The 14,244-nt window shown below is 41.2% G+C and overlaps 1 protein-coding gene across 1 annotated transcript; it reads right to left on the minus strand.

The window, feature by feature from the left end:
• Nucleotides 1–1,204: 1,204 nt before the first annotated feature.
• oaz2a (ornithine decarboxylase antizyme 2a) lies at nt 1,205–13,452 on the minus strand. Its single transcript, XM_053886560.1, is given in 6 exon segments — nt 1,205–2,870; nt 5,951–6,036; nt 7,765–7,937; nt 8,355–8,435; nt 8,437–8,503; nt 13,224–13,452. Coding segments are annotated over 6 exon segments (561 nt in total). The 5' UTR covers nt 13,247–13,452; the 3' UTR covers nt 1,205–2,739.
• Nucleotides 13,453–14,244: the final 792 nt, after the last annotated feature.

Genomic DNA, 14,244 nt, shown 5'->3' on the forward strand with positions numbered 1-14,244 from the left:
GAGTTTGGGGGCCCTACTTTCTCTGACAGCTCCACTGATCAAAGTGAGTCTTTTTTTGAAGAGCCAGCAGGACTTGAGGTCCCTAGAGGAGATGGTGCTGAGCACTGACGGCCCTTTCGTCCTGGACCCACCCCTCTCCCGTCCTGATGGAGGGCGGGTCCGCTCCTGCGCTCAGGGCGCCTGTCTTGACAGAGTATCTTCCGAAGCGCCTGTGTCTTCACCTGCCCATATGGATCGAGATAATACTCGGTCAGGGACACGCCCTTCAGTTTCACAGTTAATCTCCCAGGTTCCTCGGCATCGCGTGGCGAACCAGCGGTCACGCCTGATTGAGGAGGTCCATGCACTCCTGTCAAAGGAAGTAATCGAGCTAGTGCCAAAGCGATCCTCTCAAACCAGGTTTTACTCCAGGTACTTTCTGGTACCCAACAAGACAGGGCACTAAGGAGACAGGGGCTGCGTATTCTGACGTACTTGGACGACTGGTTGATCTTAGCCAGGTCCGAAATGGAGTCACGAGTGCCCACCAGCTTGGTGTTGGAGCACATCGCGCTGTTGGGGTTCATCTACACCTTCCTGGGGGGCATGCTGGACTCAGCCCACCTTCCCCCGGCCCGCGTTCTCCCCATGAGACAGCTGACGTCTATTCTGAACGCCAGCCCAAAGAGACCTTCAGTTTTGAAACAACCTGCAAAGGGTCCAGAGACCAGTTTCGCTCAGGTGCACCACGTCTTGGGCGCAGGTCTTCACGGATGCGTCTCTGATCGGCTGGGGCAGCGGCACGTGTGGGTTGCAGAGCATCAGCGGCGTCTGGGAGGCGGCCACTGATAGCTGATAGCAAGCTACAGAACTCTGCTCCACTTTGCGCCCTCTCTGTGTCCAGCCCACATTCTGTTCAGATCCCACAGCACCACAGCTGTGGCCTACATCAAGCACCAGGGCGGCGCCAGATACACCCGGCTTTATCAGGTAGCTGTCAAAGTATGGACTTGGGCGGACCAGCATCTGGCGTCATTGAGAGCCCTCCACACTGCAGGAGTCCGCAACGTATCAACAGATCGCCTGTACAGAGGAGCTAAGCAGGACGAGTGGGAAGTGACTGTGGGTGCCCAACTGACATTTAAATAAAACTTAATTACCTATTTTACGAGGGAACAATGACACACTAATATCGATTACAATGATATAGCAATTGCAATACTTGTTTTGCATTTATTTATAAACAATTTGGTTCAACAAAAAAGGATGAAACAGAATTTGAGATATTAGTTTATTATCATTAACTGCTACTGATCTCAAAACTGCATGCAGTAGTCTGAAAAGGTAAAATCAGTAAACTCGTAGTGACATAAAATGAAGGTATGTGAAGTGAACAACTTTAGCAGGTCCAATGTTTTCATACATCCAGGTCCACTGATATACCACACAATTGTTTCTGGGATAAAATGAGCACATTACAAGTTGTGCAAGTACATGATGAAATGATGGCTCCTCTACTGACACCCCTCCATGACCATCAGGAGTTGCTCCTGCCTGATATGCTAGCAGATCACCAGCTGCAAGCTGGAGTGCATAGCTACCAGCGATTCACATTTGTTGATGCAAAACTAGTTTCTTTTGGGCTGAAAGGCTTCATGGCAGTCGCCTCAGGAGGGAACATTGCTTTTGCCTGCTAAGCACCCCTTGGGTTCAGCAGGGATTGTGGATGGGTGTGGAGAGAGAAAAAATGCTGTTAACTGGGTGGATCCCATTGAAAGGTATCCTGAGGGGCTCACTGCTGTGCCTCAATATATCTGAGGTTCCAAGAGTCAGAACTGACACATCTACCTGGAACGATGCACAGCAGGATTTGAATCAGAAATCCAGTTAGAAACCTGAACAATTCTAAGAGAATGACTGGATCTCTATTTTCAATATATTTTCTGAAATCCTGATCAATTGTGAGAAATATATAAGCTTCCCCCCCTGAAAAGGGATGCTTCCAGAGTACACATCATTGTATACATAACACATTTAAGAACACATTTAAGAAATATCTTAATAGATCTCTCAGGAAAAGTCATAAATGGGAAAATTAGCAGATGGGGAAAATGCTTCAGTAGAGTGAACAGTTTTAAAATCTGTCATCACAACATTTAACTGGTGAGGTGAGGCCCGTCTTAGCTGGCACCAGCAACAGTCTCATGATGTAACAGAGATTCCTGTCTAAAAGCAGGGGAAAGCCATCCCCTGCATGAGCAGCAGAGACACCCATGAGTGCAATGATGATGTACTGTAATCCAACTATCATTCAATTCAAAATAGTCTTGCCATTTTTTCATCGAATATAGAGTGTAGTCTACATCTAATGAATGCTGTGGTGGGATAAATGAAAAACAAACCCAAAGTCCAGTACGTCCAACTCACAGTAGCATTGAACAAACTTATTCAATTTGATGAGAGTAATGAAATGAATCCCACAACAATACAAAAATCAACATTTCAGCGCTCCATAAGTCTCTTCAATAGGTCAAACAAGGAACAATTTTTTCTTCCACGAGAAGAAGTCAAAGTTGTTCTCCAGACATCGTTGGGGGAGACACGTCCTGAGCACATTCCTAAGTGCTTGTCTGAGAGGAAGAGCAAAAGTGAGCCAAACGTTCAGTGCATCACTCAGGGCAAAGGTTCTTGTGAAGGGAGAGGTGAAAGCGAGAGGTTGCATGGGAGTAAGGGGAGCGAGGCCCCTGCAGAATTCATGCTTCAGCCATCATCAGAGCTGCTGTCCTCCAGAGAGTAAACCATGAATGTTATGTCTTTGCGGTCTGGTACCAAAGGATGTCCGGGCTTCACGATCTCAAAGCCCATGTAGTGGAAGGTCTTGATGATAGACACTAGGGAGAGAAGAAGAGGGATGTTGAGAAAAAAAAAAAAAACTCACCATGCTCACCACCGGACGACAACAACAACAATTCAGTCTTTCTCCAAAGATTTCAAATAGCGACTCTCCTCAAGCGGCGTCCTATATTGAACATATTGAAATCAGCTTCCTAAAAAGGGAGGCAGGTGGGATGTCACTTGGTGTATACATGGCTCTCCCCCTCACTGACAGTGCCACAAAGTCACTGTGACTGAAACACACCATAGAATGCCATAGAAAACATAAAACCTTAATGCAACCTCCAACTTTATTTCACACCACACGCTGCCATCACCACCGAGAGACTCCTTGGGAGCAATGTTCCCTCTAAATTGCACACTGCAGATACAATCTCACCACACAAAAATATTTAAGCTGCGGAACAATAATTTATCCTGAATTGAATATAAATTACAATTTCTGGACTATGGGGCTTCTTATAATCGACCAATAAATTAAGCGCTCACTGTGCTATTCGACCGTGTGTATCCTTCCTGAACGGCAGTTTCCACCATTCCTACATTGCGGCGTTGCTTAAGATCACCATCCGCCAAGTTACATTGCGACATACACAATGGAACGAACAGCAAATAGAAGAGCCTGCTATTTGATTTCTTTTAAAGTTGCTCGTGGTTGGTCAAAATGTGCGCATGCACCGAGCCAATTGGGACAGCAGAGTTACGTGAAGGAGAAAGAGAAAGGAGAGAGAGAGAGAATCGTTGCAGTGCTGGTTTCAGAGACCACACAATAGTCAGGTGAAAAAATTAACTGTGTAGTCAGTGGCACAAACTTGCTCCTTGTTCATTTTGGACTGATCCACAGACTCACCATTCCATGACGAGTGATCACAGAATACGGTGGCCTCAAGGATTTATGACCCTTATCAATTTGAGATAGAAATACATACACATAAAGATACATATTTGTAAAAGTTGCTTGAAGAAGTGTATATATATATATATATATATATATATATATACACACACACACACACGCACACACACACACAGTGGTGGTCAAAAGTTTACATACACATGATGTAAAGAACATGTCATGGCTGTCTTGAGTTTCTGATTTTTCTCTGATAGAATGATTGGAACAGATACTTCTTTGTCACAAAAAACAATCATGAAGTTTGATTATTTAATGACTTTATTATGGGTAAACTGAAAATGTGACCAAATCAGCTGGGTCAAAAATGTACATACAGCAATGCTAATATTTGGTTAGATGTCCCTTGGTCATTTTTACTTGAATTAGGTGCTTTTGGTAGCCATCCACAAGCTTCTGGCAAGTTTCTGGTTGAATCTTTGACCACTCCTCTTGACAGAATTGGTGCAGTTCAGTTAAATTTGTTGGCTTTCTGACATGGACTTGTTTCTTCAGCATTGTCCACATGTTCTCAATGGGGTTTAAGTCAGGACTTTAGGAAGCCCATTCTAAAACCTTAATTCTAGCCTGATTTAGCCATTCCATTACCACTTTTGATGTGTGTTTGGGGTCATTATCCTGTTGGAACATCCAACTGCGCCCAAGACCCAACCTTCGGGCTGATGACTTAACGTTTTCTTGAAGAATTTGAAGGTAATCCTCTTTCTTCATTGGCCCATTGAGTCTCTGTTAAGCACCAGTTCCATTGGCAGCAAAACAGGCCCACAGCATAATACTACCACCACCACCATGCTATATGACAGCTTGCGTTTTCTTCCTAATCGTGGCAGTGACAAAACAGTGCCATGCACTTTATACTTGCAAACAATTGTTTGCACTGTTGCTCTTGGAGCCTGCAGCTGCTTTGAAATGGCTCCAAGTGACTTTCCTGACTTGTTCAAGTCAATGATTCTCTTTTTCAGATCTGTGATGAGCTCCTTTGACTTTCCCATTGTACCGTTTGTGGGTGTTTTTATCCAATGAGCCCTTTTAAATGGCCTCAGAGAAGAGAAGAGAGACTCACTAGATCAGAGAAAAATCAGAGTTATAGAAATAACTGGAAACTCAAGACAGCCAATGTTCTTTTCAAGTGTATGTAAACTTTTGACCACCACTATATATATATATATATATATATATATATATATATATATATATATATATATATACACAAAGACAATTGACAGTCTTATTTCTACCTTTTTTTTTTTTTTACATTTCACACATTTTCCATTTCTCAATGCAAATTATGAAAATTGTAAAATCCCATGGTCCAAGTGACCGCTCAGAGAGCTTGTGTGTTTGCTCAGACACAGAAAAAATTAGAGGAAGCATTGATTGGGAGTGAGACTGGGTTGGACAATAACAGCAATGGCTGCACGCATCTTTCGTCACCAAGTTTGGTTGATCACATTTTAGATGAGGGAGTATACCGAATACTCCCATAAATAAACTACGGATTCATATTTTATCAGCAGTCTACAGTGTAAGGGCAACTACAAATACAAAAGCCTGGCTCTAATATCTTCAGTGACTGAATTGCAGTGCATGTTCACTCGAACAATTAAAACGAATGGGAACTTAATATGCCATGGTTGGTGGCGATTTCATTCCTTAACTTCCTTAAACACAGGACATTTTTTTAACTCTAGTTTGTTCATAAAACAAGAACAATCAACGGTTTAAAAAAAAATAAAAATCAGAATCAATCCAGCCTATAGCCTACCAAAATAGAATTCTCAAAAAAGTAAATCCTCTCAAAGGAGTGATCGATGAAATGGTGGTGAGTGGTCTACAACAATCAGTCGGGACACTGGATCCCTATCCTAATTTGCGGGTGAAGACCTATGTAAAGACCGCAAATGCACTGAATATCCTCACTATTGCGAGGGAACACTGTAGAATGTATCGTGTGCTGTCATCAACAAGTACTTAATGAGTACACGTACAGCAAAATAGAACAGTATAGGAGCAATACTCAGTCAGCATTGTTGATGGAAATCTCTGAAACTGAAGACAGATTCAAGATTTCAAAGCAGGACAAATCAAGTGACAACTGTGGTCTTTGCAGTGAAGACAATGGCTAATGTGTTAAAATTGAAAAAAAGAAACTGTTGGACTTACATAGATCGTCTCTGTTTTTGTGAAACCACAGGAAAACAAAGCTAACTTTCAGCTTCTCCTCTGAAAACTCCAGCAGAGCAGTCAGCCTGAAGTCAAAAGAAAGAGGCATACATGTGATGATGCATACTTTACTTTTATTACATGTTTTGATTTTTACTGAACATTGTGAAGCATGTTTTGTTTTGTGTGTGAGTGAAAGACTTGATCAGTCCGGTTCACTTTCCAAACATCTAATACTGAACTTTGTCAGCAACAACAGCAGGGTGTTCCACTGTTATCAAAACAAACCATCAATTACAAATGCGCTTTGCAACTGTGGTGTTAGATGTAGAGTTTAATTCACAGCAGCCATAGTGGTAGTGTGGATGCAATAGTGAGTCAACCATTAATGTGTTTCACATTTCTTGATATGTTAGCCACTCACCACTTGGTGATTTTAAATAGTGTAACAATGTCATGAATTTAGTTCCACTGTCTTATAATGGAAACATGAAAACTGTTGACAAACTTATTCACATAAACTTGCTTAAAAATGTAAATGTTCTTCACTCTGCATCCAGCAATTCATCTAGTAGATTGATGTTTCGATTAATATCTCCACAATCCCACAACGTCGACGTGTGTTTGACAGGTTGGTCTTCTGAACGGCATATCTTGATCTAAAAATCATTGAATTATCACGAATTATCATTGAATAATCGATTGTGTCAATATTAGAAAACAATGCATTGCATTTCATCACAGCAGACTTCATGTATGTGTTTTTCTGAACTTTCTTACTACATGAACAAGCGCCACTCGACTGATTTGGCCTGTCTGTGACTGTGATGTCATATCATAAGGTCATTGCTTGAGCAGTAAACAACAACAGCATCAAAGCGGTGGACTGAGGAATGATTAAGCCAGTGTTGTGATTCAGTGTTTGGAAACATTTTGGACTTTTGCAAGAATGTTCTAAATGGGTCACGGGGTGTTTTGTTAAGGTGAAGTAAAAATATAACCGCAACACAAGCAAACTAGCCAACTGACCGCAGATAAATACTGGTGGTCTGTTGCTCATTAAAATGAGAGGAGTAGGTTCAATCACTGCTCATTATTTTGACATTTGAAGAATATATTTACTTTTAGAAACCAATAATAGACTTAGTTCATTTTTGTCTGTGTAGAAATAATGAAAAAAAAAATAATTAAATCATACTTTTTTTTTTTGTTAGGTTTACTTGCTGTTAATGCAATCTCAGGTGAAGTATATTAATTTATACTTCCAAGAAACAACAGGAATCCTGGTCATTATTTCACAGTTGCACACCTTAGAATTTTGGCTTAGATTTCACATCACTGAATTGTAACGAATAGTATCATTCTAAATGGACCAATATCGTTCTTGAATCGAATAGACAACCTCAAACCATGAAATGCATCAAGTCATTGGTCAAATGAATCATGATACCCCTAATCTTCACTCCATTAAGGTCACTGCAGATAACAATTACAGTCCCGAATCTTTTCAGGAGATATTTATCAGTCCAATAACAACTAACATGGATAAAGTAAATAAATAAACAGCCTCTTTTTGCTTTTGCTTTTTTGATGCTCTGTAGTAGTTTCTGGGATGTCCACTCGTAAGTAACTCGCTAGGAGTCTGAGAGCTGAAGATGGAGTGTGTTTGTGTTGGGTGACAAGAGATGTTCAGTGATGTTCAGTTAATATCCACCGGGAACAAAAGGAGAGGTGATTGGTTTGTCATATCCAATCAATGAGTGGGATGCAGTATTTTCTGTTGTCAAGGCTGAATGTATAAAGTAGTCACTGACCCTTCTTTGCTTCCCTCCACCAGCTGCCCAGCAGGAATCTTCAGGAAGAGGCACTCATCTGAAAGTGTTGTATCCCAAGAGGCGGAGCGTCGCTCACTCACTTGGTAGCGGAAGTGTAGAAATGAAGGTTCCCCACTCCCCAGAGCAGACTGTGTCACAGTCAATTTCTCATCCTGAAGAGTACCACACAGGCATCAAAGAAATGCATCATACATTTGGGAAAAGCAATTAAGCACATTACATGCCTGTACAACATTCAGTGCCTTTTACCGCTGTGAAGGAAAGATCACAGTGTGGTTGACAGCAAACCGTAAAGATATAATGTATCTGCAGCTCAGCTGTGAAGTTTCATTTCATATCTGTGCAACTATGGCCATGAGGACTTAGTTGCACAGATGTTTATGAATGACCTAACCGATCCCAGACCTATAATCCTACTACCTGCCACGATCAGCAGGATTAGAGGTCTGGCCGGGTCGAAACAGTCACTTCCCATCACCTGGGTGGTTTTACATACGGTCACATACATGTGTGATGTGGGTGTGCATACTGCATGTGAAGGTCAGTGTGAGTTTTGCAAAAGTGGTCACCTTGTGGATCAGCAATCCTAGAGAATGATCCCTGACAGTCCCTCGCCCACCCGGGATCTTCAGCTGTGGGTGAGGGGCATCAGGAGCACCACAGAGGCCCTGGAGCATGAGGAACTGTGTTGGTTGAACGGGACTCAACTAACCAGGAGCTACAAGAAAACACATCAGATGAAGAAAACGAAATCCACTGTCCGCAGTTGAGAATTAACGGTGTTGGCTTGCTATTAATCCACAATCACTAAATTATTATTATTTTAAAGCGCCTGCTTGTTCCAAACCATATTAAACTGATACATGATGTCAGTATCTCTGATGGCCCACAGTAATGCTGGATGTTTTGTTACTAGATGTTAGCCACAGCTAGCTGCATTGAACTCCCTGACATGACACAAACATATTTTCTTCTACGACAAGATGCAGACTGAAGCCGAGAAGTGGAATTGTTTCTAAACCTTCAGTAAGAGGTTGCAGCCAACTTCTAGAAAAAAATGTGAAGGTTTGAGTTCATGTGGGAAGATCGTGTGATAACTTAGCTGGGTTATTTGTTTTGCAGTTTTTGCATTTTGTTTTAAAACAAAAATATGATGGAACGAAACATACACAGATTATGAATGGAGTTCAGATACTATTTCTACTTCAGTGCACAAGACCACAAACCTTAAATTTCTTTGTAGCAGAGAGTTATCAACAAGGGTTAGAAGACACCAGCATAACGGACCCACTCGACCAGCTGAGCAGGTATGTACTCGCTGCATGTACACCCTGTACTGACCTACTTATTGGTGTTGCGTCTGGATAAACAAATAATTATTTTGTTCAACTCCATCAGCTAACTACTGTAATCATGCCATTCAAAACTGAATCCAGAGGTTTTTGCGAGTCCCACATGTTGCTGGCAGGCACTTATGAACAAGCACATGTCTTGTAAACACCTCTGCAAATAGAGGACCAGTCAGCTGAGAAAACATCTTGAGTTACAGTTGCAAGTCATAGACACCGCCAGGCAGACACCATTCTTAGCCAGAGAATCTTTGGCCACAATTCAAGACCTTGTCTGCTGAAGTTTGGGACCGAGTTATTGGTGAGGTCACACAGACAACCCACTTAACAGACCTGTTTCACCCAGCCAGCTGGATACACATAGCAACACAAAAAATGGTTACAATTTTTTCTCCATGTTGGTCTAAAATATGTGCATCAGAGGAACCAAAGATCAAACCAATATGATCGCTTAACTACAGTTAAAAAACAAATAAATGACAAAGGCCAAAATATGATGAGACTACATTTCAAATTAAAAGAAATGATGCAAGTACTTCTCTAAGAAGAGCGGTATTCCCAGAGAAGACTTCTCAAGACCCGCGCTGCTCTGGCTGTGCTTGATTGAATTACAGCTTGTTGTGGAAAGCAGACACACCAATGTCCCCTTAAAAGACAGCCCCATCGGTCTATTTAATTTGTATACAGTTTAGTTGCAGTAGAAGTAGAAATCAGATGTAATCTGATCTCCAAGTAGACCATTAGTAGACTATTGATTATTGACTATTGATTACCGAATTAAAAAGTAACTTAGCTACTTCACAGATTACTTGATTTTGAAAGTAAGTTACATTGCTAGGTACTTTTTCACTTACTTACAGCAGCTGCCTGCAACACTCACAACAGGGCTATAAAGAGTAAAGGCTCATTTGAAATTTTCAGACTCAGGTGGCTAACGCTGCTACCGACTCCAAAACGGCGACAGACTCAGTGGTTTCCGTCTCTGCATAAACGACACCTGAGAAAGGCTGGTCATCTAGCTCGGTGAAATTAATCATTATGTCTTGGGCAATTAGCTTAGCGTTCCGAATGCCATGCTCGGACCGGTGGGTGTTGCCACATGTCAGCTGCGCTAACAGCCTGCTGCTGAGGAACCAGCAGTCTCACTTTCATGAACCCGGAAAACTCTCCGCGCTCCGTCAAGTGTTAGCGCTTTAAATGGGGTCTTTAATTTGAAGGCGCTTCCTACCATAGCATTGTCCCGTGCATGTGCTGCAGGATGCAAACTTTACATGACAGATTGAAAGACCTTTCACGGCAGACACACGGCTGTCCAGTGAGCAGCGAGTAGGGAGGAGCGGACGCATCACAACCAGCGGAGCTTCAGAGTGCCGGCTGTCATACGTGACGGGTTGTTGTGATCTGCATTTACCGATCACACTGAAATTGGCAGATCACATTACGTGGCTGATCGATCAGAGCATCCCGAATTTATTGTCAAGTTAGGTAATACCTTTTTCGTATTCTCACTTCTCCTCAGGCAGTGAGTCTGCTTAGTGAAGCAGTAGGATTTTATGTAACCGGCCTGATGTAGGTCAGTTGATGCCTTCTGCTGACAGAACCTCCACAGCCAAGTCTAATATTGTCCCAGCTCACTCTGTCTCTCGCTTCACATGATATAATCGCTGACAGAGAATTAGTGGCCCTGTAAGAGCGCAAACAGCATCAAAGGCCACATACAAAACACCACGAAACACCATGCTAACTACAACTCATGACCAGGCAAGTACAAAAAACGCATGGCCGACATATTGATTTATTTGTTTTTGTTTTCAGGCAATTGAAAATGAATTAACAAATACAAAGTTTTCACTTGTTTACAGCGTACAATTTTCCTTCTGGAAGGATGGATATTGCTTCTTTAACGGCATCAAATGTGTAATTTCACAAATTTCCCACATTTTCACTGCCAGGCTAAAGCCATGTTAGTTCAGCACATATACTGGATGTGAAGTTTACTCAAACATTCTACACATATTGCCAATATATTCACTACAAAATACCTTCAGTTAAACATGTATTTAACAAATCTATGCAGTAAAAATATTGAAAGGTTTTTTTTTTTCTTCTACATTACATTTTAGAAAAATGTATTAGGAACCAGTATCATCGTGAAGTATTGAAAGTGTTTAAGTGATACCAAGCCCTAAACGGCTGCTAATGTACACCAAGAGACCATGTTGCCTTCATATCAGGCTTCAAGGATTCACATTTTTTGTACATTTTTTGTACACTACAGATAGATTTGTTTTTTGGTCCAACATCGATCTTTGAAAATTTTGGACTGCCGACCCCTGGCTTAATTCATCAACGCTAGCACAATACCAGAAATGACTGATGCTCCAGGACCATTGCGACCCAAAAACAGCCGAAGTACGGAAACATTTCACAAATTACACATAAGGATGAACCAATCCACATGGATTTATGATCTAATCCTGATACTTCAATTTGGATATCTGCCAAGATCAATATTTCTCCGAACTGATACCAGAGTTTAGTTTGCCGTTTTTCACCTCTGTTGTTGATTTTGCATTAATTTGAGAAGGCAACTAGGGGTCAGTGTCAGGAAAACATGAAAAGTGAAAACATTATCCTGAAAACAAATTTGCAACTCTGAAGGTTTCACACGGGCATTTATTAAATCCCAGAATTTGGGATCTGGGACACAGAAGAGAATGCTCCCGCTAATACCAGACCGTATGTCCATCGAATATATAACCATCTTCAGCACGGTGATTCGCCGAGGCGCCAGTGCAGCGGGAGACCCTGCATGTGTGGATTTGAACCAAGGCATTGGCTCGATTTAATAAAACTGACACCGATCCAGGGACTCAGAGTTGACCAATGTCATTATTAAAGGTTTCCTGTATTAAAAATAACTTAACTTTGATCGTGACCCAATGCCCTCCAAACTCCCCACAACTGTTACACGCTAATGTCGGTTGTCACGCAGTGGAGCTGGAGAGCATGATGTGCTGTCACAGTCTCATTCTATTCATGTATCCAAGTCCAATGCAGCGAGTGAGTCGTGCGTTTATCGTATTTATCGAGTGATGCAAAATTCTCATCACATGGATTGTTTTGGCGATATATTATGTATGATAAGTTATCGCCCCAAAAAAATGGAACATGCTGAAGGCTTGAAAACCTCATGATATAAGTGTGAAGCGTGTAACGAGTCTAGCAATGAATACATTTATTTAGTCTGAAAACTCATAAATTTCTGACTAAAAGCGGCATCATCATCATCATCATCAAAACATTTATTTTAGTGCTACACTGGTTTTAACTGGATTACGTCACACGTGGCGTTTATTCGGACACAATGGTCCACCCAAAACAAAACAAGCAGCTCTTGTACATGAAAGTGATCAAAACATCTCCAAGGCATTTGTACACACAAACAGCGATAACACGGAGGACACGCGCAGCAGTATAGCAAAACAAATCCATCCGGTTATGTGCAAAGACATGCGCAAACAAATAACTTATTAGTGCTTTACTTAAACATATTTGTCTATAAAGTGCATGCTCCAATACGGAGAAATGAGGAAGTTATTTGGGCAACGAAGGAGTGGAGACTGAGGCGACGTCACTTGGGATAAAAACATCGGATAATGCCCACAAGGCACTTTTCATACTCGCATTACAAAGGAAAAAATCCAAGCGTATTGCATTAGTGTTTAAAGGATTAATGATCAAATGAATTCAATGATATAAATAACGCAATTGGACTTCGCTTGGGATCTCGGCAAGGTTTCAAATGCAAGGACATAGGCATATGTAACAATATCCTGTAACATATACCGAGCCATTCCGGGTTCTGGGTTTGTCAGAAAAGTACTTTAAGGTAAATAAATGATATATATAAATAAATGTTAGTCATCCGTGATTGGACGTTAGAGTAGCACAACGGCAAACTTCCCATATTTTGCCGTTGTGGAATATTATATTTCCACAGCTCTGCAGAAAACCGAAACTTGGAAAACGTGACGGAAATGAAGTATTGTTCCAACAACTGGGATAAAAACAAAGGTGTCGTCCTACCTTTCGTCTGTATTCAACATCATAGCGTTGAGCAAATGCGGAAGACTTGGTCCTCTGGGTTACTTTTAAACCATCAGAAAGAAGCAAATTAGTCCGGAAAGAAGTTTCACATCAGCTACGCAAGGACTGTCCAGGCAAGGGGTTCCGTCCCCGTTCACTGGCAAAGTACGGTCAGTGTCAGACATCTGAGTCTCAGTCGGAAACGCAAACTCTTCCGAAACTGTGCAGTTCGGACGTACTTATATAACAGCGCGGTGCATTGTGGGTAACACAGCAGCTGATCAGCGGAAACAAAGTAGGAGCTGAAACTTGCAGTGCCGTCAATAGAACGTACTGTCAACTTCAATCACAAGGCGAAGTTAACGGTATTTCAAATGAACTCATTAAAATTCAGATGCCATATTGGAATACTGTTATATACTTATATAATATGATAAGTACCGTGCTCTGTAAAGAGAGTCATCAGCAAAGTTTGTCCACCAAAAGTGCACTTTAAACTCAAACAAAGCACACATTATCCCTGTTTTAAATGAGCAACAAGAATGTTTATTTAAGAATGTTTATTTCAATCCCACAACAAACATACAGGATCTCTCATTCCAATATAGTTTGATGGATCATCAATAGAATAGAGTTTCTGTCTCTTTTCGAAGACAGATTATGAGCTTTAGGTTTTTGATTTGCAAAGTCTTGTAAGTAAACCTACATGAATACTCTGAGTAGCAGTGCTGTTGTCCCACCTGGTCCTTCATTAGGCTCCCTGTAGAGCCTGATATACTGTCTGTGTAGAGCATGAGATTATCTGTGCTAAATAATACGGCTGTATAATTTCATTGTGAGAATTATAATATTCTCATTTTTATTTAAATAATAGTTCTGAGGATATGTATGCATTTGTTTATAATTTGCAATATCACATTCCATTTATTGGCCCTATAATAATTATATACTGTGCATCAACATCATTATTACTACTTAGTCTTCATTAGCCTTATTATTTCACTCAGATTATTATCATCAG

Source organism: Synchiropus splendidus, chromosome 14, assembly GCF_027744825.2.
Source record: "Synchiropus splendidus isolate RoL2022-P1 chromosome 14, RoL_Sspl_1.0, whole genome shotgun sequence".
NCBI lineage: Eukaryota > Metazoa > Chordata > Actinopteri > Syngnathiformes > Callionymidae > Synchiropus > Synchiropus splendidus.